Source organism: Medicago sativa, chromosome 5 (genome assembly GCF_051527215.1).
Source record: "Medicago sativa cultivar Bolivia chromosome 5, Bolivia_mono, whole genome shotgun sequence".
NCBI classification, from domain to species: domain Eukaryota; kingdom Viridiplantae; phylum Streptophyta; class Magnoliopsida; order Fabales; family Fabaceae; genus Medicago; species Medicago sativa.
This window is the reverse complement of record NC_140753.1, coordinates 76,867,624-76,892,873: the sequence shown is the minus strand read 5'-3', so window position 1 is coordinate 76,892,873 and position 25,250 is coordinate 76,867,624. Positions and strand designations below refer to the sequence as shown.

The window sequence follows — 25,250 nt, the reverse complement described above, 5'->3', positions numbered from 1 at the left end:
GTATATATATGATATGTTGTGTAATTTCCTTTCAAAAAATAAAATTATGTTGATGCAATTTTTTTAGATTCACGAGATGGTAAAGTCATTTAAACTTACAAACATAAGTCTTTCAAAACAAAAAATAAACTTTCCTCAAAAAAAAAAAAAAAACTTACAAGCATAAGTGTAGGTGCGTGGATTTGAACCACAATTTAACAAGTCATTTGAAACTTGAACTAGGACTTCTGAAAATATGCTTCGGTAAAAACTGAATAACCGATGCATGCACTTTACAAAACTCATTTCCTCATATCAGTTTTTTTAAGGAATCGATCCAAACAAACCACATGTTGTTTTAATATTTGAATCAGCTGTGTTTTTAAGTTAAAAATGATCCAAAGTGAACTGCAAACACCCTTTTTATTTTAGTGGAAAGTATAAATATGATTAATATTTACCGATTTCAAAAATATCTTAAAATTTTAATAAATAAAGAACTAAATTGATACCATACAATAATTTTATAATTTCAGATAAGTCGGCCTACATAGGATTCTTTCCATATACGTATACGATGATATAATACCTTCCTCCACTTGATTGAGTTCCAAGTCAACTAAATTATAGGAAATTTGTATTATCGTACCCTATTTTCTTAGTTGCATCAATATTTGATTAGTCTTTGTTTATTTTTTGGTTGAACTACGTATTATTATGACCTCATCTTCTTAAGAATAAAAAATTAACACACTTAGGACAGTATCCTATGAAATACTCCCTTCGTCCCTTACCATAAGCATCCATGATTTTTTTCTTCACATATATTAAAAATATGGTTAGTGATTTTATTTTGTCTATTTTATATGTAGGTCATGCTAACATATGTGACATGTCCTTAGGACATATGTTGAGAATTACTCAAATAACAAGTATGTGTTGAGATTCAATAGTCTAGCGAAAACAGAAATAACAGCTATAACAACTTTATTTTTGGCATGATGGAGAAAAAACACTCCTTACCATGATGTCCTGCGTAGGATTAAGTTCTAGTTAAACCTTTGGCACCAAATTTATGCTCTTCTTATTGGGTGTACAAACTTATCATGAAGTCCTGCGTAGGATTAAGTTCTAGTTTCTTTTCTTGGGAGCTTCAGTCTCCTTAACATATAAAAATCGGCCTAGTACCACTGACATTTATTGGACCGATTAACGAAATTAAATTTTATATATTCAAAATAATTTGTGAAGTCAAAAATCTTCCTAGTGCCACTAACCCATAAAAAAAATCCAGATTTTTAAGTCTGGGTGTTTTTATGAATGTTATGAAGGTGAAGTTGAAGATCATGATAAAGAAGAGGAAGAAAGAAGGCGAAGAATGGTAAAAAAAATAGTTGTTGGTGATTCATTATAAAATAAAATAGACCTGCAGGATCAAACAATCCACTTTTTTTTTTTTTTAAAAAAGAACAAAGTTAAAAGTAAAAAGTTTAATAAAGTTTATGGTGGATCATCTACAATATTGATTAATCTTTGACATCTAGGGTTAAAAATTGTCAGAATAGACCAAAATATGTAACTGCAGGATACATAAGAAATCATATTGAGACGATTTAAAGTTATGTGATCGTTTTAAAACAAAAAATTAAGTTAAGGGACTGTCTGATCAATTAAGCCAACATTTTTATTCAAGATCCTGATTACAATTTGCTTTTAATTTAAGAAACTATTTGAAAATTCTCAAATAGTTTAAAATCTACATAGTAATTGAACTTTTTTTTTTGTTAAATAGTCTAGATTCATCTTAAAGGTAAATAAGTGAGGTGATTGGGGTTCGAACCCCAGCCCCTGTATATATTATGGCATTATATTTCTTACCAAGTGAGTTAAACTCACAGAGATGTAATTGAACTTATTTTAAGCAAACAAAATATTTTTTTTTTAAGGATTAATCAAAGAAAATAGTTATATATTTAAAATACACAATATTCTAACAACTACGCGGGTCACATATACTCTAGCATTCTATAAAAGTAATGTTTGATTTCATATATACCCACTTTCACTTCCTTTGCTTTGTTATTTACATTATCCACCTTCTTTGCCCCACCAATTACAAACAGAGAAATGGAATGGTATTCAAGCATCATTCCCATCATTGTGACGCTTGGTTTGATATGGGCATGGAGGATGCTGAATTGGTTGTGGTTGAGGCCAAAGAAGCTAGAGAAGCTGTTAAGAGAACAAGGTCTTCAAGGGAATCCATATAGGATTTTGTATGGAGACATAAAGGATCTTATTAAGATGGAAAAGGAAGCCAGGTCTAAATCCATGAATCTCACCGATGATATAACGCCACGTGTAATTCCCTACATCCAACACAATGTTAAAATTCATGGTACGTATATGTTTGTTCTTTGCTCAATCTTCTTATTCCTAAATGTGATGTGTCATCTTTCTATTAATGTGCATAATTTTAAATAAGTTCTTAATTTCTTGTATCTTTTTCTTAATTTTTTATAGAACTGATATACTTGATTAATAAGTCAAAATAATGTATATGGAGTTTGAACAAAGTTAATTAATTGAATGTTTATTAGATGACATTTTTATGTTATAAGTGCTTAAACTCGATAACTACTACAAAGTCCAGTGCATATTGTTGGTAAGTGGTAACTGGTGTACACATTCATTGTGTAAATGTTGTAAACTCTATGATATCGAGTTTGATTCCTTATGGTGCACTTGATTGCTAGTATTTCTGTTTAATATAATTTGGGATTTGAGTTGATATTGTTTTTTTTTTTTTTCCTAACAAACTTGGGTTGATATTGTTAAAGGTATCTTGACAGCGATTTTAAATACCAATTAAATCATTTAAATAAACTCTTCTACAAATGGCCCTGTATACAAAGTTGAATTCAAGATAATTTATGATTTGGTTGACATTGTAAAAGATATCTTGACAGCGATTTTAAATATCAATTAAATCATTTAGATAAACTCTTCTAAAGGTTCACACTAAGGTGAATTTAATAACTTATTTGGAAAGAGTGAATTTAATAACTATGCACCGAAATTATTAAAAAAAAAACCTAGACAATATATATTACTACTAAGAAAGTTTAATTATCGAGAAAAAATAGATATTAGAAAAAAATTGTTTAATTATGTTTTTTTTAAAGAATGTTTAATTATGTTATTAAGGGTCAAATTTGAGAACCAATTTAATTTGTTTTATCTTTAATTTTCAGGGTAATTCAATTTTTTTATACAATAATTTAATTGTTTTATTAGTGATTCATTCATATCTAATTAATTTGACGATGGACTTGTTTTGCTTATTGTGATGAAGGAGATAAATAAAGTTTGTTCTTTAAAAAAAATAAAGTTTGTTAGGGCTTGAATTTAGGCATTTTCGATTGGTCCAACCTTAATTAAAGTACAAAAACCACTTGAATCTATTTGGTTGATCAGGACACGGGTTTTTACTTTTTAAATTAAATTAAATGTAATTCATTCCATCGATAACTTTAAACATTTTTCGTTTTTATTTTGTTAACTGAGTATTTACACAAATTTACTTGATGGATAGTCAAATCCATTTAATTAAAAAAAAAACTTGTAATTGTGTTGGTATCTACATTGTAAATCTTCTTATAGAGTTGCAAATGTTATGTAGGGAAGAATTTGTCAAATCCATTTAATTAAAAAAAAAAACTTGTAATTATGTTGGTATCTATATTGTAAATCTTCTTATAAAGTTGCAAATGTTATGTAGGGAAGAATTTGTCAAATCCATTTAATTAAAAAAAAAAACTTGTAATTATGTTGGTATCTATATTGTAAATCTTCTTATAGAGTTGCAAATGTTATGTAGGGAAGAATTTGTCAAATCCATTTAATTAAAAAAAAAAAAAACTTGTAATTATGTTGGTATCTATATTGTAAATCTTCTTATAGAGTTGCAAATGTTATGTAGGGAAGAATTTGTCAAATCCATTTAATTAAAAAAAAAAAAACTTGTAATTATGTTGGTATCTATATTGTAAATCTTCTTATAGAGTTGCAAATGTTATGTAGGGAAGAATTTTTTTATTTGGTTTGGAACAAAACCAAGGGTGATTCTCACAGAACCTGAGCAAATCGTAGATGTATTGAACAAGATCTCTGACTTCCCAAAGAATAATCATAAAATTTTCAAGTTACTAGTTAGTGGTCTTGCAAGTCTTGAGGGAGAAAAGTGGAGCAAGCATAGAAGGCTAATCAACCCTGCTTTCCATTCAGAAAAATTGAAGGTTATTAGTTTCCCTTTATTAAATATTTAGAAATTGTGCTTTTTTTTCCTTCATTTTTGGCCTTCAAAGTACATTTCTGCAAACTACATAGTTTTGTTTATAAGCTAACATATATGCTCTTAAATCTGAATGTTTATGCACTAAGTTTGACTCAAAATTTGAACTATTCCTTATTTCTTTATTATTTATTATACTATAGGTTATGACACCAACTTTTTTCAAAAGTTGCAATGATTTAATTAGAAAATGGGAGGAAATGTTGTCTCCAGATGGATCATGTGAAATAGACATATGGCCTTCCCTTCAGAATTTGGCTAGTGATGTTATTTCTCGAACAACATTTGGAAGTAGTTATGAAGAAGGAAGAAGAATATTTCAACTTCAAATTGAGCAAGCTGAACTTATGACAAAAGTTCAAATGAATTTTTACATTCCTCTATGGAGGTAATTAAGACTAATCTTTATATCATATATAGTGTTTAACTATTAAAGTCTATTCATTTTTTATGTCTCTAATATTTGTAATTAATCACTAGCTAGGAGGCCAGTTACACGAATGACATGTTTATTTGCAGGTTTGTACCTACTATGGTCAATAGGAGGATTAATGAAATTGGGAAAGATATAAAATCTTCACTTAAGGATATGATCAACAAAAGGGTGAAAATATTGAAGGAAGGTGGAGAAAATAAGAATGACTTATTAGGTATTCTTCTAGAGACAAACCACAAGGAAATTAAAGAACACGGAAACAACGTGAATGTGGGAATGAATATTGAAGATGTAATTCAGGAATGCAAGTTGTTCTACTTTGCAGGGCAAGAAACTACTTCAACTTTACTTGTTTGGACAATGGTATTATTGAGTAGGTACCCTGAGTGGCAAGCAAGGGCAAGGGAGGAAGTATTACAAATCTTTGGCAACAAAAAACCAAATTTTGATGGGCTAAATAACTTGAAGATTGTAAGTATATCTTGTGTTATTATCTTCATATCGTATGAGTTTGATTTATTTTCTTTCTAGTATTTTACTTAAGGTTGCAACTTTTGTCCAACAAATTTAAGGCTTTGTCACAATCATGAGGTCTAAGCTTTTGAAAATGGCTCCTGGGATCCCTCAAATGGCTCTAAGGATCCTATTGTCATGAGGTCTACGCTTTGTCACAATTATATTGTAACTCTCGATATGTCTCAGTACGAGGTAAAAAAAACAGAAATGAAAATATGATCCGTTTAAAAGATGCATTACTTGTTAGCGACCGGATTTTTTTGTCGCTAAGGATGAAAGTCGGTAACTAGTACAATTAGCGACAGAAATTATGACCAAATTCGGCCGCTAACATATAAAATATTCAAAATGGGTCTCTAATACATTTAGCAACAGAATTAGTGACCTAAATTTCGGTCGCGAAAGTAGAAATATTAAAAATCAATCACAATTTTGGTCGTTACTTATTTAGCCACACTGCAAATGTATTCCTGGATCTGTCCCTGATTGGAATCTAATATTTTTTCGACCAGAAAAATGCCTCTAATATTTTAGTATTTGGCATTAGGAATTTCATCTTTTGTCCAAAAAATTCAAAGCATTATTACTGGACTTGCACACTGAAAGCTTTATATTCAACTGGTGTTAGTTAGAGTTGATATTTTCCAAAGCCATAATACTTACTTGTAGTATAATTTTTTTGTCATTATAGGTTACCATGATTTTGTATGAGGTTATGAGATTATATCCTCCCATAATTGAGCTTTCGCGAAACGTTGAGAAAAATGTGAAACTTGGAGACCTAACATTATCTGCTGGAGTGGAGGTTTTCTTGCCAATTATATTGTTGCACCATGATTGTGAATTATGGGGTGATGATGCTAAAATGTTCAATCCTGAAAGATTTTCTGGAGGAATTTCCAAAGCAACGAACGGTAGAGTTTCATTTTTTCCATTTGGATGGGGTCCTAGGATCTGCATTGGACAAAACTTTTCTCTATTGGAAGCAAAGATGGCAATGACGTTGATTTTACAACATTTCTCATTTGAACTTTCTCCAGCCTATGCTCATGCTCCAGCCACAGTAATTGCTCTTAAGCCACAATACGGTGCTCATATTATTCTGCGTAAATTGGAAACATAATGAAGCTTATTTTTTATGTAATTATAACACAAATCTCTTTTAAATCGAATATTTATTTGGGTTAGACTATATGAATTTTCTATAAGTTTGTAAGTTATTTAAATTGTATTTATAAGCATCCTATTAATTAAATTGTAACAATACATAGACTGTACAAAGACTTCATCATTTTTATTTTGGAATTGAAGATGACCTAAGCCCAAAAAAAAAAAAAATACAAAGAAAAAATAAAAACTGTTAATTGACGGGTCAAAAATCCATGCAAATCAGAGAAGTACAAATGCTTTATCTGATCAGGATAGTCATAAAAAAATTGTGTAAATAAGTCAGAATTGGTCTCTAAACTTGCAACTTTGTTAGGGCATCAATATAAGAATTTTCCACTCTAAGTAAACGTAATAATGTTGGTAAACGTAATAACGTAAGAATTTTCCCTCAAAAAATGTTTTTTTTTTGAGGAAAGTAAACGTAATAATGTTGGTATTAAAAAACAATTTGGCCACAATTAAAAAAATTAACAAAAATTAAAGCATATATAATGAATGAAGTAGACAAATAATAGCTTAATCAAATTGTTAAGATCAACTTGCAGTGATTTATTAATGATAGTATAGATGACCTGATTGATATACTCCTAATTAAAATCATATATCCATGTATATGTCATTATATAGGAAAATAATTTTTGAACATCCATGTCTATTATACAACCTTAAAAAAGAAAAGAATAAAGAGACTGATGTAATAGATATGAAATGTTATTGATCGTAGAGATAAAAAGAAAATAAGATGTTGAAATTTCAATGAATGTATCAAAATCAAAGATGTACATACATTATTGCTTCCTGGTTTCTACAATTGAGATCCAAAAGTCAACTAAATTATACTCCCTCCGGTCACTATTATAAGCAAATTTCTACTTTTTAGATTTATTCAATAAATGATGTATGTGGCCTACAATATAAACCATATACATCATTTATTGAAAGAACCTAAAAAGTCAAAATTTGCTTATAATAGTGACCGGATGGAGTAGACTAATAAATGCAATTAAACGGTAGTACCACGTACCTGAAGCTAGCTCGTTTTAAATAAGCCTGGGTGGACCCAAGATCGAGATAGGAGGGGACATGAAAAAATTACTTCTAAAATACTCCCTCCGGTCCTATTTATAAGAGAAATTTGGGTCAACAAAAGTTAATGTATTTGGTTGGTAAATTGGACTAGATACGTTAACTTTTGTTGACCTAAATTTCTCTTATAAATAGGACCGGAGGTAGTATTTGATTATATTTTTTTGGGTCTTGCTAACAAGTACCCTAAGGACATTGTTTAAGGAATCCAAAAAAAGAAACTATGTCTTGAAAATACAAGTCAAACACTTTTTAAAGTCATAATCGTACAATTTCCAATGCAAAAATTGCTACTTTTAGATGCTTAAACAATGCCCTTAGGGCACTTGTTAGCATTTTCCTATTTTTTTTAAGCACGTCATTGGTGTATAGTATTCATCCATTTTTTTAAGAACTAGAAACCAGTTTAGAACTTGTACCAAAAAAAAAAACAAAAGAAACCAGTTTAGAACTCTAATCTGGTCTCTCCTTTCAAACATGAATTTACATATACACAAGATTCAAATTTAAAAAAATAAAAAATATTCAAACAGACGACTTTTAGCTATAGTTATCACGATTAGTGAAAACATCCTCTCCTTTGTATGAGTGTTCACGTGTAATTTGTTTAGCTTTTTTGTTGGCGCTTTCATAATCTAAACACTTTGATCTTGTAAATTTTCTTGGTTGGTTTACCTTTTGCATGACTTGTGTAGGGTAAATCAATTTTGTTTATAATATATTCATTTTAGAAAGAAAAAAAAAACAATCAACTTGTTGTGATGTAATTATAAATGATAATGACTTGATTAATACACTTCTATAATTTTAGGAAGAAACATCTTTAGACTCTTTCAGTCTAGATAGAATACTTTAAAATCATACATCCATGTATATGTCATGATATGATATTTTATATATTTGCTTGGTTTGTATAATTGAGATCCAAATGTCAACTCAATTATAGACTAATAAACTCTTATAGTAATTAAACCGTACCAAGCTGATGTTATATTAGTAGGGGCGGACCTTGGATCGATTTTTTATTTTTATTTTTTATAGTTTGAGGACTACTTATTATATTTTCGTAGTTTAGAGATTAAATTGAAGAACTAAATAGGATCCAATGTGTAGTATAATTAATCTACATGCATGGATTTCCAATAATCAATGTATTGAATAATGGACAAAATAATGCAACTTGTTAGACAGGCCTGTATAAATTTGGACCGATGTGTCCTCCTTTAATCAAACAAGACTTACCTTTCCAAATGGGGGATAATTTCTTATGGTTCTCCATCTTGAGTCTCACCCTCTCAATGTTTTTTATCCTAAAAGTAGGCAAGAGATTCAAAAGTAAAAGCAGCGAAAAAATTACCTCAAATAATCTTCCTCCAGGGCCTTGGAAGCTACCAATTTTTGGAAGCATACATCACTTGATTGGCTCCCTACCCCACCAGAGAATGAGAGAATTGTCCCAAAAATATGGCCCTCTCATGCACCTAAAACTTGGAGAAACTTCAACTATAGTGGTCTCTTCTGAAGAAATTGCCAAAGTGGTGATGAAAACAAATGATGGCACATTTGGTCAAAGACCTCGTTTCCTTGGTGCAGAAATTATAGCTTATGGTAGCACTAGTATTTTCTTTTCACCTGCTGGAGACTATTGGAGGAATATAAGAAAAATATGCACATTGGAGTTGTTGAGTGCTAAACGTGTGAAATCATTCCAATCAATTCGAGAGGAGGAGTTGTCAAAATTAATAAGATATATTTCTATAAACACTGGATCTACTATCAACCTTACAGATGAAATATCATCTATGACATATAACATCATTTCAAGGGCAACTTTTGGTGATAAATGCAATGATCAAGAAGCATTTATCTTGTTCATCAAGGAATGTACAAGGGTGGTTGAGAGTCTCAATATCCCTAATTTGTTTCCCTCTCAACATTGGCTACATGTGATTAGTGGAATGGTACATAAATTGAAGACAATGCATAGAAGTGGTGATATGGTTCTTGAAAGAATCATCAACAAAGCAACAACAAAGACCAGTGGAGATGGAAGCCTTCTATCTTGCCTTTTGAATCTCAAAGATGAGAGCTCTCAAACTGGATTTGATTTGACAACCAACAACATTAAAGCCATTATTCAGGTTAATTACTACTTTTTTTTATAAGGACATTTTTTTTCGCACAAATTGGTAGTCTCTCCGTCTTATATTAATTGTCTTTTAAAGTAATGCACACGTCTGAAGAAAATGATTATTTATATCAATTTTATAAGCCCCTCTTACTTTGTTTCACATATATTACGAAAAGTTAATGATGAATTTAACATGTCCATCTTACATATGAATTTTCCGAAAACACTCCTTATTTATTAATGTGTATAAGTTCAAGTTTTCATCTTCTAAGATACGACTAGTATTAAAAGGGGTATGTTTTGGGAAAAACATATATAATTGCACCTTGTAATTTGTATAAGTGCTTATATTTAGGGACAATACTTCTTTAAAGAGGGCGTATAATTAAGGACGGAGGGGTCACATTTTATGACTATAAATATCATTGTAAACTCATTTACTCCTCCCGTTTCAAAATGAGTGTCGTTTTAGTCAATTGCACACATATTAAGGAATGGAATGAAATAATAATTAGACATACCACTTTTACTAAATTGCCCTTATTTATAAGAAAAAGACAAACTTAAAGTTGCATTGAAAATTGTGTGAGAGAAAAGTTGGAGAGGGTAAAGTTGGAACAAAAAAATTAAAGTTGTATTGGAAATGTAAAGTGACATTCATTTTGAAACAATTTTTTTTGACTAAAGTGACACTCATTTTGAAATGGAGGGAATACTATATTAAGTCAACATATGTTTGCAACTAGTACTTCATAAGTAAGGGTAACATTGGAAGGAAAAAAAATAATCAATGTTTCATTGATATTTTAAAATGACAAAAAATGTGAAACCGGAACATATTTTAAATGTGACACTTAATATGCATGAGACGGAGTATTTCTTCATGAGATCTCACTGTCCTAGTGCAGGATATTATTATTGGTGGAAGTGAGCCATCAACTACAACTATGGAATGGGCCTTCTCAGAAATGCTGAAAAACCCTAGAATATTGAAAAGGGCTCAAGAAGAAGTTAGACATGCTTGTGGTAGCAGAGGATATGTTGATGAAAAAGACCTTGAAGAACTGAAATTTCTAAAAGCAGTTATTAAAGAAACCTTCAGACTGCATCCTCCTAATCCTTTACTTCTAAGAGAGTGTGCTGAAACTTGTGAGATAAATGGATACACAATACCGGCCGGAACACATGTGTTAGTGAATACATGGGCAATTGCAAGAGACCAAAAAAATTGGAGTGATGGAGACAAGTTTTATCCTGAGAGGTTCTTGGATTCTCCAATTGATTACAAAGGATCCAATTTTGATTTCTTACCTTTTGGTGCAGGAAAGAGAATGTGTCCTGGCATTTTGTTTGCTACACCTACAGTAGAACTTCCTCTTGCACAGTTGTTATATTATTTTGATTGGCAATTACCATTTGGAATCAGCCATGAAAATCTTGACATGACTGAAGCCTTTGGCAGCATAGCCAAAAAGAAAAGTGAGCTATTTGTAATTCCAATTCCGTACAATCATTAAGTAAGAGTGGAATTTCATTATGTTGGTTAATATTATGTGAGTTTCTTACCTTTATATATATATATATATTCACTTTTGAATGTTTCATTTGACTTTTGTGCGATAAGTGTGAAACATTTTTAGTTTCTCTCTAGTTACATCCCATTTCTTACCTTTGTGAGGAAAATTGGGAAGTTGAAAATTTGCTACAATTTGTATCTGTGACTATTTTGTTAAATCCTTCACAAAGTTGACAACAAATGGGATGCAACTAGAGAGAAGCTAATACTCTCATTGATTGATTCAACTTCATGCTTCTCGAACGCATAAATACAAGCTTCAGCAACTGATCAAACCAATCCAACAGAACAGAATAACATTACAACTAACTAATGCAATCATGCAAGTAACTTAAAATACAAACTTGAATGTGCAATCATCAATGAAGAGAAAGAGTAATGTAACTACCCTCTGATAGACAATTTCTACATACGAGTACCACTGTCATACTAACTTCTCCGTATAATTTGATCAAAAGTTACAAACTATGACGCTAATTCGAAAGACAGAAGTGCAGGAAGTCATCTTGTTGTTACTCCATTCCTCCAAAACAGTGTGGCAGCAAGCCTCTATTTTTAGAGCATATTCCAATATGATCTTTCCTTATGCTCTTTTTTTATTCCCTCTTTTTCCAATGCCATACATTACTTGCAGGACATGTTGTGTTGAGCATATTACCTCTAATTTGTAGTAGGTAACAATATATACCAGTTTGATTTTCTTCAGTTTCTCATTTACAGCCAGATGAGAGTAGATTTCCTTGCCTACACAGTTATTGATCTTATTTCCCTATAATCAATTTTCTATAATACATTCATACGACACGCTTGCAACCTAAAATCAAGCATACTAGCAAAAACAAAAAGAAAACAACATGTACTCACATGCATATTACATGAATCTATTAAATTTCAAATGAACATTTTAACCTACTATTCTGACTAAAACGCCAAAAGATAATGCTCACAACTGTCTATTCAACTGGTCAAGTTAGGAGTCAATATGGCATTGTTTATCAAATGGCTTTGCAGCAGCTAATGTCATCAGTTGATTTGGTTCTTAAAGTTCTAAAACTTATCTGAGTTTCTTCTATTTGAAATTAACCAATTCCAAATTCTATCTAGCGTAAGTCTGACACTAAGACGCAAGAAAAGTACCATAACTTAAACAAAATCCTATCTGAGTTTTTTAGATTATACTCTGTTTGAAAACAAACATATGTCCATCACCATCATGAGTAATATATTTGAATCAGTGAAATTTGCATGAATTTTGGAAGACTACGCATATTTGGCATTCAGTGAAATGTAGTCTGCTAACAGGATCTCACTGTCCAAAGTAGTTTTGATGTAATTAAAAGAGCCAACAGCAATGGTCTCTAACTTACAATAGTGACTGAATTAAGACATACCAGAAATGAAAATTTGCAAAAATGGAAAAAGAAATTAATAACTATAGAACCTCCATCTCAAACGTTTTTCATGAGAGGAAATTAGCACTTCATCTTCATACCACAATCTCAAATAAATAAAATAAAATAAAATAACACAAATATTAATGTAAGATGAATGTAAATATTTAAATTAATAAGTCGATAAGGTAAACTATTCAGCTTAATTTTATACAAATTAAAAATGACCAATTTACACACCTAATTTTTTTTCTTCACAAAAGGAAAAATTAACACAGAAGAGAAAAGTATCACATCTGCACTATCTAATTCATGGTTGAGCCATGAGTTCTCCTCACTCTTGTCCTCCTTGTAACTCTTGGCTTAGGTTGACCTCCAACCATCATCACAAGCCATCTAGGCTTTCCGATTAACAACACAAAACATCCAAGGCCTATTCCAATAACTATTCCACATCCATATCCAATAGCCACTGGTTTCCATCCAAATCCAAATTTCTCTTCACTCCAAAGGTTGTTGGGTGAAGGCGGAGAGTGTTGTTCAGGTCCACATGTCTTTGACAAGGGAAATCCGCATAATCCCAAGTTTCCTTCATATGAGTCATTGGAAAATGTATCAAATTGTTTTCCTTGAGGTATTTCTCCCACTAGATGGTTATGAGAAAGATTCAAGACTCCAATACCGTTCAGATTGACTAACTCTGAAGGAATTACACCAGTGAGTATATTTGACGAAAGATCCAATGATTCCATGTTTGACAAGTTTCCTATGGATTGAGGAATAGGACCGGTGAGTCTGTTATGGGAAAGATTAAGACCTTTGAGTGAGTGAAGCTCTCCAATAACATTCGGAATCTCTCCTTCAAATTTGTTTTGAGATAAATCAATGTTCACAAAGACTATTGGAATTTTCACCATCACAATGCTGTTTCCTTTCACTGTCATAGTCACAGAATCATAGTATGTCATATCACCTACTTCCATCCTTTCCATGTATTGAGAGCTACTACCTTCTCCAACTTGAATAACATTTTTCATGGCCTCAAAATTTTGTATGTAGGCTTTTGGTAGTAGGCCACTGAAGTTATTGGATGAAATATCAAAAATAATTAAACTAGGAAATGGATGCTTGATATTTACACCGGCAATAGGACCATACAAATTATTCTCTCGCAAAACCAGTACTTCCAAATATTGCATAGTTTGAAGCCAGGATGGAAAATAGTCTTTAATTTTGTTGCCTCCAAGATTTAAAGCCTCTAGGTATTCGCAGTTGGACAAAGATTTAGGCAAAAGGCCTTCTAATAGGTTTCCGTTGAAATTCAAAGTACGAAGGTCACAGTACTTTGAAGAGTTACTTGGTAAAGTGCCATAAAATTTGTTCATTTGTAAATCCAAAACTTGAAGGGATGATAAGTTTGCAAGACAATGTGGAATGGTACCTGTCAATTTGTTGTGTGCCAAGTTGAGCAATTGAAGTGAAGTTCTATTGCAAATTGACGAAGAGATGTCACCGGCTAATAAGTTAAAACTAAGATCAAGACCATATAGGTCGTGCCAGTGATTACTTGAGAATTGGTCCATTGATGTGAACAAGTTATGAGACAGGCCTAAAAATTGTAATGAATCTATTTCAAGCAACCAATTGGGCACTCTTCCATAAAGTTTGTTGTTGGACAAATCAAGATATCTCAAACTAGGGAATTTTCCTGATGATAATTTTGAAAATCCAATCAAACCGACAGAAGACAATTCCAAGATTGATAGGATAGAAAAATTGTAAGTGACATTGGATTCAAAGTTCAGTGATAATTGACTATTATGTGAAAGGGACAGAGAATTCAAATTTTGAAGTTTCGAAAAGTGTTGAAAATTGACAATACCACTCAAGTTGTTTGATGACAGGCATAGTGTAGTTAGGTTTACAAGGTTGAAAATAGATTCTGGAATATCGCCTTGTAGCTTGTTGCTGCATAGTTTTAGATACCACAAAGAATATGATGAGACTGCACTTATATTTCCAGTAAACTGATTATTTGATAGATCCAACATTGTCAAAGATGGTATGGATAAAGACCATGAAGGAATTTTTCCACTTAGTAAATTGTTATTTAATAGTAAATAACCTAAGTTTCGAAACCCTTCTATTTTGCTTGGTAGAGGACCCTTTAATTTATTATAAGAACAATCAAAGTAATCAAGTTGAGACAAGTTAAACAATGATGGCGGGATTTGTCCTTGTAATCTATTATTATCTAGACGGAGTGTTGCGGATTCGATTAGAAAACTCACACCAATAACAACTTGATGTGTGGAGCAAGGGATAATAAAGCAACCAATAATCAAAGTGAATAGAACAGTTATAATCACAAGCCAAAAGTAGAAAACAACACAGCAAGAGAAAAGAAGAAGAGAGAACACAAAGAATCTGTTTACCCAGTTCGGTCCAAATTGACCTAGTCTGGGGGAGAGAGCAGCCCTACGTTCCACTATATGATGAGTAACATTACAAAAGAGATGGATTACAAGAATAAGTCTCCCGCCTAATTCTACCCAAATCCCAGCCTCTTCCCGTAACCAAGAGACTCAATCCTAATAGTGTTTCCCAAGGTGAATCAACCCTCAAAACCTAGTGTTTGTTCCAAAGAGAGAAACTCTATACAAACCCTAGTTTTGTTGTTGCCTTTCTAAACCCTTGTTTCAGCCCCCTCTATCTCAAGGTTTACACTGATACAATGCCTATATTTATAGTAAAAGAAACCCCCATAAAATTGTACCAAATCTGGCCCAAAAAATACGTTTCTGAAAAATAACAGCACGCAAAATCGGGCCCCGATTTTTACCATTCGGGCGCCGATTTTTCCAGTACCAAACTGCTCCCAAAGACAGCCAAAATCGGCCCCCGATTTTTGCCATTCGGGCCCCGATTTGTACTTTCAGCAAACATCAATTTTTGGCCTCCAAACTCCAATTTTGAGTAACTTTCACAACAATCTCCACCTTGACTCCAAATTAGTGATGATGCCCATTTAACATCAACACCTTGCTGCTCTTTCCCTTGCTTCCCACTACATTAAGTAGCTCCACATGTTTACACCCTAATCCCTTCAGCCATCGGAATGTCTTCCGCCTTCTCGAAGGTACTTGCAGTCCAACTACGCCAGGAATTTTAGGTAGTTCCACAAGCCTTTACCATACCTCTTCATTACGAGACATCTCCCGCTTCCTTGAAGATCTACTTGTTCCCAATCACCCTTGGCTTTTAGAGTAATCCACAAGTATACACCTCCCATCCCTTCAGCCCTCGGAATGTCTTCCGCCTTCTCGAAGGTCCTTGCAGTCTAACTACGCTAGGTATTTTAGGTAGTCCCACAAGCATTCACCATGACATCTTCAACACAGGACATCTCCCGCTTCCTTGAAGGTCTCCTTGCATCCAATCACCCTTGGCCTTTTTTTAGGGTAATCCCGCAAGCTGTGCAGTACATTCTTCAACCTTATGAAGAAATCCCTTGCTCACCATAGAGCATAGCACCCAAGGTCCTCCATAGCCGTACCATTACCGGTGTGTTCAACTCCACCTCAAGCTGAGCGTACTTTACCTCAACTAGCAAATGCGTACATCCCATTATGTCTTCAACCTTGAAACTCCACCTCAACAGGTAGATCATGAGTATTGTTGCCTCCGCCTCTCCAGACTGATCATGAGTATTCTTACCACCGCCTCTCCAGGCTGATGTTGAGTGTTTAACGTCTCTCCAGACGATCACCGCTCCACTAGGCATCAATCCCAAGGTGACCAACATCACCTTCTTCATCCTCCAAACAACACCACACCATCAGAGCACCCGCATCCTCAAGACGCACCTTAATGTTCTCCAAATCACCAATGATTTTGTTGAACTCCACAAGTAGCTCCATGACGGCCTTTAACTTTACCATCCTGAATAAGTAAAGTTGTTGCCTTAGGAATTGCCGACGAGCCAAAAACTTTGTCATATACAAATATTCGAACTTTGACCACATCGATGTCGCGGTTGTATCCTTTGTTGCTTCTCTCAAAACTTTATCTCCGAGGCACAAGACAATGGCACTCCTGGCCTTGTCCACCATCTCGGTCTTCTCCGCACGTGACATGGTGACCGGTAACGCACCTTCACCCTTCAAAGCTTTCTCACACTTTTGCTGTATTAACACCGCTTCCATCTTTACCTTCCATAACCCAAAATCGTTATCTCCGGTAAACTTCTCAATATCCCACTTCGAACCCATGGTACTAGATTATCCTTTGACCTTGCCCCACGGTGGGCGCCAATTGTTGCGGATTCGATTAGAAAACTCACACCAATAACAACTTGATGTGTGGAGCAAGGGATAATAAAGCAACCAATAATCAAAGTGAATAGAACAGTTATAATCACAAGCCAAAAGTAGAAAACAACACAGCAAGAGAAAAGAAGAAGAGAGAACACAAAGAATCTGTTTACCCAGTTCGGTCCAAATTGACCTAGTCTGGGGGAGAGAGCAGCCCTACGTTCCACTATATGATGAGTAACATTACAAAAGAGATGGATTACAAGAATAAGTCTCCCGCCTAATTCTACCCAAATCCCAGCCTCTTCCCGTAACCAAGAGACTCAATCCTAATAGTGTTTCCCAAGGTGAATCAACCCTCAAAACCTAGTGTTTGTTCCAAAGAGACAAACTCTATACAAACCCTAGTTTTGTTGTTGCCTTTCTAAACCCTTGTTTCAGCCCCCTCTATCTCAAGGTTTACACTGATACAATGCCTATATTTATAGTAAAAGAAACCCCCATAAAATTGTACCAAATCTGGCCCAAAAAATACGTTTCTGAAAAATAACAGCACGCAAAATCGGGCCCCGATTTTTACCATTCGGGCGCCGATTTTTCCAGTACCAAACTGCTCCCAAAGACAGCCAAAATCGGCCCCCGATTTTTGCCATTCGGGCCCCGATTTGTACTTTCAGCAAACATCAATTTTTGGCCTCCAAACTCCAATTTTGAGTAACTTTCACAACACGGAGTTCTTGTAATTTGGTTAGTTTGTAAAACACATCTGGAATTTGACCACTGAATGAATTCGATGAAAGGTCTAAATTAACGAGATGTTGAAGGTTTGAAAGTGATGTTGGAAGATCACCTCCAATTTTGTTACCGCTCAAATCTAGTTCTTGAAAACTATTTGATTGGGGAAATACATTCGGAATTTGACCGCTTATGAGTGAATTATCTTTGAGAGACAAAAATGTTAGATGTGGAAGGGCTAAAAGTGAGGATGGGATTGAACCATTAAGATTGTTCTCTATGAGACTTAGGGAAGTAAGATATGTGAGGTTAGAGAAAGAAAGAGGAATTGGCCCTTTGAATAGACAATATGAAAGATCCAAGATTCTAAGAGAAGTGCTACAGCTCAAATCTGGAAGTTGACCTTCAAGGTTATCATTCTTTGACATATCTAGCTCTTGAATATTTGGTAAACAAAGAATGTTATTTTTCCAATTTCCACTTAATCCTGTTCTTTGAAGACTAAGACTAATCAAAGAGGAAGATTTATTGAAGATCGAATTCAACAAGTTTGGGTTGATTAAAGACATATCTGTTTCATCCAAATATAACTCTTTCAAAATTGTTGCGTTTTGCACAAGGCTCGTCAAAGTGGTTTCTTTCCAACTTAACTCATCATTTGTAGAAAGACGAAGTAATGTTAATTGCGAAAGGCGTGAGATTTGAGGAGGAACTTTGCCTTGGAAGTTACACGAAGACAAGTCAAGACGTGTAAGACTCATAAATCTACCAAACTCAGAATGCAAATTGGAGTTGTAGAAATCATTTGTGAGAAAGGTTGAGTGATTGGAGACGAGTAAGATGGAAAAGAGTACTGTTAGGATAAATTTTACCTTGAAGGCTTTCACAGCCAAGGTCGAGACCAATCACGCGACCAGAGACAGCGTCGCACGTGACACCATGCCATGAACAACAATTTGTCTCATTTTTCCATGTTGATGTTTTCTGAGGTTGTTCCGGACAAGCATAGTTTGTATATGTAATGAATGAAGACTTGAATTGAAGCAAGGAATAGCTATCTTCAGGATGACATAACAAATTAGAAGATGAACATGTAGAGAAGGATGAAAATAGGAAGAGCAAAAGATGCAAACATAGAAGAAACATTCTCATGGGGGAGTTATTTTAACGGATCAATTCAAATTTTGGGACAATTGTTAAAAGTTTGTTAAATGAAATAATAAGGAAGGCAACATTAATATAGATTTATAGTCAAATTGAAATTCAACGAGTATATTATTTTATACTACCAATTTTCTTGATTTGGAAGTCTTCTGGAAGCCTGGAACTGGTCTCAATTTTTTTTTTTTTTTTCCATTTCATATCTGTAGATTATTGTTTTATTTGACTGGATCTCTGGCTTATCGTTTTGACATAAGCAGTCAACAAAAACGGTCCACGGTATATCTCCTTACATCATATCAGTTCAAGTTTCTTCGGAATTCTTCATTTTTAATACTGCATATTTTCCAAACATAAATGACTATTGTTACGTTTTTTTTTTTTTTTTGCACGGCCTCTGTCAAGATCTTAATACCCTTACTTAGATCACAAACTTGCATTACCAAACTCGACTATTGTTACGGTTACGGTGTTAAGTTGTAATGTTTTTTACTTTTTGAAATAGACAATATTAGTTTTTTCTCCTTTATCGGCTTTTTATTCCATAATTATGTTGTAATTTTTTAAGGGAAGTTGTTATGCTGTAAAGTTGTTATGCTGTAAAGTTAACTTCTAATTTTAAGGAAACTTCTAATTTTTGAAATATATATATCAAATTTTTTTTTTTGGAAAGAAACCCATGTATCAATATTTAGCTTGTAATATTAGATTTGATAAAATACCTTTCAAAAAGGAAAAAATTAGATTCGATATAATATAAATATTTATACTATATGTAAAGAAAATACAAGAGTTTGGGTTGACGTCCTCGTGAACTTAGTTCAGTTGGTATGGACAACGCATAAAATATGCAAGGTTCGGGGTTCAAACCCCGACCACCACAAAAAAAAAGAGTTTGGGCTGACTTTTTCCCTTTTCAATTTTACCTTTCATTTAAAATACTTTATTTACTATTTTATCCTTTTTATAACAATATTTAATTATTCCTTCAAAAAAAAGCAATATTTAATTATTATTTGAAAAATTGATAAATCTCATTATAATACTTCGCTGTATTAGAAACAATATTTAAAGATATCTTGCCCAAGTTATAGGAATCGAGCTTTGATTGTGTTTTGGAATGAGTACGTAATTCCTCAGAATTTTTCGACAATCGAATTTAGTCATTAAAAAAAATAAAACCTAAGCTTAATCCCTAATATTTTCTTACTAGGAATAAATTAGTGTCTCTATTATGATTGAGTCTTTATTAATTTACTTTTTATTTTATTTTATTTTATTTTTAAATTGATTTTTTTTGTGATTGAAGTTTTGTTTTTGCTCACACACACACAAGCGTAGATACCCAAACAAACCCTAATAAGCATACTATAAACACCAAGGTAAAAACCCTAATAAGCATACTATAAACACCAAGGTAAAGTTAGAGAGTTAAGAGGAGGAAGCTCAAAAAATAAAAATAAAAATAAAAATGGCGTGTTGCAGGGGTGAGAAGGATTACATGAAACGATTTGGGCCTCCTGTTGATCTATGGTCAGGCAATACGTGTATTAAGAAAAAATGTCATCATCGTATCGGAATAAAAGGCCGGGTATCTCGCCCCCTTCGAAATCTCAACAAATCAACCACCGCGGCTACTGCTTCGGTTGCGGCGGCTGATTCATCTTCCTCCAAGGATGCTGCTACTGTGTTGGATCTCAGCCCTGTTAATCTGGTTAAGTGTTCCACCTCCACTGCTGTTGCTGCTGCTACTGCTAAGACACTGCCTGTGAAGACGACGAAGAAGAAGCGTCCAAAATTTGGAGCTATTATCAATCTTCTTCGTTTGGGGAAAAAGAAGTACAATAAGAAGAAGAAGATTAAGAACAAGAAGAAGTCTACGACGATTTAGCTTAGTTTAATTATTATAATATTTTAGACTCAAAACTAGAATTATTATTATTATTATCATCTTAGTCCTTAGATATTCAGAAAAGACCTGTTTTGACTGCATCACTTCAATTTAGATGAAAAGAAGAAGGCAAAGCTAAAATTATCTAATTACTGCCATGGATTAGTAAAGCAACAAAAAGTGCATAGCATAGCACTCAGTTGGAGCAATGTTGATTTTTTATTTATTAATAATACTACTTATGGTTTTAATGTAATTTCATATATTCTAAACATAATTGATTATTGAGAATGGACAGGGCACAAATTTTAGGAAAATCCTATAATGAATCTGTTAGTGCTTGTCTTTGAGCTAGCTCCGCAATCCTTGTATAACATTTCATATAGTCAAATGTGTGTGTTATTCAACAAAATGGCAACATGCATCAGAGAAAGAGGTCAAGGTTGCATATCAATTTTTCAATTTCTCTCTTTGTTCTTCATTTTGAGCTAGTTGCCTTGCACTTTCTAACCAATCATGCTAAGCCTTATTAATCTCTTCCTTCACTTAGATATAACACAAAATCAAGATACAAAACAATAATGTTCAAAGTGAAAGAAACCACCAAATTGGTGTTCTTCTGTTTACCAATTTTAGATTCTTCACTTTTCCATGTTTCTATCATGCCTGGTCACAAAATGTGTAGTTGACTACAAAAAGACCCACTAGAGTACATTATCTTTTGGAAGGACAGATGCAAAAGCCAAAACAGCACAAGTGCAAATATAGAAGAGAATGAAGTTGCTTTAGATTAAGAAGACGCAGGAAGCATTGAGATTTGACGGTGCCTTCAGAATTACATGGAGAAATCATGCAGTGATGATGTATTGTAGTGAACAAATGTGAGGCAAATTGGGAAGTTGAAGTCAACCCTCCCCATCACCTGTCAATAGCAGCAGAGTTATATATATATATATCTCTTATGCAAATTTGCTCTAGTTTTTTATCTATGCCTATTATGTTAAATCCTTCACAAAGTTGACAACAAATAAGATGCAACTATATTGATTTAATCATTGCATCTCTTACGTATAATTTAAATACAAGCTACAGCAACTGATCTAACCAAACCAATAGAACAGAATAACATTACCACTAAGGCACTAACTAATGACTTGTAGAACATGTTGTGTTTTGAGCATATTCCCTCCAATTTGTCATCTACTTCAGAAAAGGGAAGTCTGGTAGTACATATTTGTGTATATGAAATCCACAGTGCCTAACATTTAATCTTGGTATGCAATTATAGCAGCAGACCAATAATCAAGGCCTTGCTCTCAGTTCTGTTCAAGGTGAAAATGAAAATGCAGAAATGCTTTGTCAGTCTTTTTGTTTAGTCATTTTACACATTATGTCACTGAAGCAAATTTATTGGTTAGAATGTGTTGGCTAACAAAAAAAGTGGTTTGGGATCCTCGGAGCATTAGGAGTTTTTACGATATTATTGAAGCATACTATTAATTAACTACTTATTAAGGCCCATACATCATTTAAATTTGATAGAGCTCTACTCTTTCTAGGCTTGTAAATCCACTTAAAATCTGTTTTTTCTTAATTCTTTAATTGGTATATGCCTCAAAATATGCATATTGAATCTTTGATTCTTGTAGGATGAGTTGGGAAAGGATATATAGAATATAAGAGGAATCATCTTTATTATTTTCTGTGCCAGATTATTCTTTGTGGTCGTGACAAGTTTGGAACAAAAATATTTTCTCTGAATCTTCCGGCAACTAAGGTGTCAATGTTAAGGACTGAACTTATAATGATGCAGGTGTTAAACCATGATGGTATGCATTATGCAATCCCAGAAAAACAAGAATGATAAGGGTAAAAATGAAAGTTTGATATAAAATATGCAAATTAGATATAAAATACTTGCTTGGGAGCAAATATAAACACAATTACAATGATATAAGCTAATTAGAAAGAAATTCAGAAAAGACATGTTTTGCCTACAACACTTCGCTGTTGTCCTTTCTTTCAATACACTTTTGTTCTTCTCTCCATATTCTTGTATTTGGATCACATACTCAATGAAAATATTGAGACATTTATCTTAACCAAAGCTTTAAGTGTGCTATGATCCTTCAGCGCCTGGATGAAACATTTTATATAAACTTGAAAATGAAGTGTTGAAAGAACATTCAATAGATTCATTTAATAAGTGAAATTAATAAACATTTGATAATAGCACATCCAGCAAACTTGAAAATGAAGTGTTCAAAGAACATCCAACAAACATTTGATATAAACATTTGCTATGATCCTTTAGTTTTGTGGCATAAATGTTTTTTAAGCTCTTTGTTAATTAATCTAAAAAACATGGATAATTGACTTAAACAGATGAAGTTTCAACGAATTATTTTTTATAGTTGAAGCATATGATCTCCTTCAACAATAAATGAATTGAGAAGTGAATAGCAATATTGATTAATCAAAAGTTCATGTTATACTAGTATAGTTTAGTGATGATTTGATTTCTGTTTTCATAGAAGATCTCACCTCACAACAAATTCATTTCCTAATGAACAAACAAAACAAAGTAGCAGGAAAGTATTTATCTAAAATTAGGTTTAAAACTTTATTAAAAGTAAGCTAAACTTCATGTTTAGATTTTATTTTTTTTAATCATTCGTCACAAAGTTAAATCAAGGCATAATAAATCCACATATTGCCAAACATATATTTAGAGAAGGTACTTTAATCTTATACCAAAGCTTGATTGCACCGTAGCATCAAATGGATACAAATAATCAGAAAAATTGAACTTATAAATCCAACAACCAAAGACATTAAAAGAATGGAATTATCAAAAACCTATTTCTAATTTTAGTTAAGTCTTCTTTTTCTTCTTGTACTTCTTCCCCAAACGAAGAAGATTGATAATAGCTCCAAACTTTGGACGCTTCTTCTTCTTCTTCTTCTTCTTCTTCACAGGCAGTGTCTTAGCAGCAGCATCAGCAGACATGGAGGAAGCAGCCGCCGCATCCGAAGAAGGAGTTACAGCAGCAGCAGCAGCCGCAGCCGCCGCGGTGGTTAATTTGTTCTGATCTAGAAGGGAGCTAGATCGAACGATTCGGGCTTTCACTCGTCGTGGATACCCAATACCGTCTAACCATCCCGCATAACCTTGACCACGAGTCTTATTCCGTGGATCAATACGCACATATCGTCCACTCATACACACCATTTTTTTTTTTCCTTTTGTTTTTCACCTCTATAGTATGCTTATTAGGGTTCGATGAATGAATGGGTAACTTCAATCACAATAAAATTCATTTTTCCAATAAATAAATAAATCAATTTACATGTCATTCATTATAATATAGTTTTAAAAATATCATAGATTATCCTTCAAAAACAACTCAATTTCTTTATATATTACTAGCGGAATCGTGTACGTATGTCCTCTCTTTTTAAAGTGTGTATCGTGTTTGTGTATTTTATTATATTTGTAGTAATATTGCACATGTTAAACCAAATAAAATTAGCAAATTTTAATTAAAAAACAATAATTATTCATTCAGAAATTATATATTTAATACAAAAAGTATAAGTTTCAATGCAAAATTACTATTTAAAACTTTTTAACATGTGCAAATCTACTTCCATCTATAAAGTTACTATTTATAATATAGTTTTGAAAATAACATTGATTAACATTACTTCCATCCAAAAACATAAAGAAATAACTTTAGAAATCTCTCTAAAAAACGAGTAACTTGGTAAATCTACTCCTGATTGATTTTGACTGGAAAGTCAAATCTTTTCTTTAAATAACTATTAAATGAATTATTATTTATGTAATTTACTTTTAAATAAGGATAATCATGTAAATTTCTTCTCTTTTTTTATTAAATCAATTTTTTATAAAGAATATTTTTGTAAATTTCATAGAACTATTCTTATTCAAATATTTAAAAATAAATAAATAAATGGCATTACCCTAATTTTAGTCCCGTCATCATACCAGGTTGTGGGTTTCTTTTTCCCTATTATAAGACCAATCTATAGGTGAGGTTTAGCATGGGAAAGGAGAGTTGTTTCCCACCATGGGAAACACAAGATCAACGGTTAGATTGTACACTTCTATTAAATCTTATCATGTTCTTCCACACCTGATTCTAATGGTTTCTCTTTCTAAACTTTTCTCATCTTCCTCCCACCCACCTCTACTGCCCATCTCTCGTCGGATCTAAAAAAAACATAAAATAAAATTGGTTTCTTCTTAATCACCAATGGAAGCTTTGATCAAGCTTAGATCTAAAATCGGTTTTTTTAGTTTGTTGCTTTCTTCTAGGATCCGATTATATTTCTATGATCCGATTAAAATTGTACATTTCTATTAAATTGGCTTCTTTATACTGTGATTAATTCTTAAAGAAAACATATGAACAACATAATCACAGACCTCTATATGAAAATGAAAGAGATTAACAAGCAGGGGCGGTTCTAAGGCCCGGCGAGCC

General features: G+C 32.9%; 3 protein-coding genes across 3 annotated transcripts; 2 read left to right on the top strand and 1 right to left on the bottom strand.

The window, feature by feature from the left end:
* Positions 1–2,037: 2,037 nt before the first annotated feature.
* On the top strand, positions 2,038–6,566 carry LOC146925186 (cytochrome P450 72A68-like). The gene is made up of 5 exons (XM_085710168.1): positions 2,038–2,377; positions 4,063–4,277; positions 4,477–4,721; positions 4,853–5,240; positions 5,977–6,566. The coding sequence occupies exons 1-5, from the start codon at positions 2,107–2,109 to the stop codon at positions 6,406–6,408; spliced, it is 1,551 nt and encodes a 516-aa protein (XP_085566294.1). The 5' UTR covers positions 2,038–2,106; the 3' UTR covers positions 6,409–6,566.
* Positions 6,567–8,770: 2,204 nt separating this feature from the next.
* Positions 8,771–11,243, top strand: LOC146925185 (cytochrome P450 71D11-like). The gene is made up of 2 exons (XM_085710167.1): positions 8,771–9,682; positions 10,581–11,243. The coding sequence occupies exons 1-2, from the start codon at positions 8,792–8,794 to the stop codon at positions 11,187–11,189; spliced, it is 1,500 nt and encodes a 499-aa protein (XP_085566293.1). The 5' UTR covers positions 8,771–8,791; the 3' UTR covers positions 11,190–11,243.
* Positions 11,244–12,784: 1,541 nt separating this feature from the next.
* On the bottom strand, positions 12,785–19,018 carry LOC146925184 (uncharacterized). The gene is made up of 3 exons (XM_085710166.1): positions 17,678–19,018; position 17,383; positions 12,785–14,893 (listed from the first exon to the last, which is right to left on the bottom strand). Exons 1-3 carry the CDS (start codon positions 18,446–18,448, stop codon positions 12,945–12,947), a joined length of 2,721 nt encoding a protein of 906 aa, XP_085566292.1. The 5' UTR covers positions 18,449–19,018; the 3' UTR covers positions 12,785–12,944.
* Between the last annotated feature and the right edge of the window lie 6,232 nt (positions 19,019–25,250).

Coding starts and splice junctions, on each gene's coding strand:
- LOC146925186 (XM_085710168.1), top strand. CDS start 2,107: ATGGAATGGTATTCAAGCATCATTCCCATCATTGTGACGCTTGGTTTG. Junction 4,722..4,852: donor TTTTACATTCCTCTATGGAG/GTAATTAAGACT, acceptor GTTTATTTGCAG/GTTTGTACCTACTATGGTCA. Junction 5,241..5,976: donor GGCTAAATAACTTGAAGATT/GTAAGTATATCT, acceptor TTGTCATTATAG/GTTACCATGATTTTGTATGA.
- LOC146925185 (XM_085710167.1), top strand. CDS start 8,792: ATGGGGGATAATTTCTTATGGTTCTCCATCTTGAGTCTCACCCTCTCA. Junction 9,683..10,580: donor ACATTAAAGCCATTATTCAG/GTTAATTACTAC, acceptor GTCCTAGTGCAG/GATATTATTATTGGTGGAAG.
- LOC146925184 (XM_085710166.1), bottom strand. CDS start 18,448: ATGAGTCTTACACGTCTTGACTTGTCTTCGTGTAACTTCCAAGGCAAA.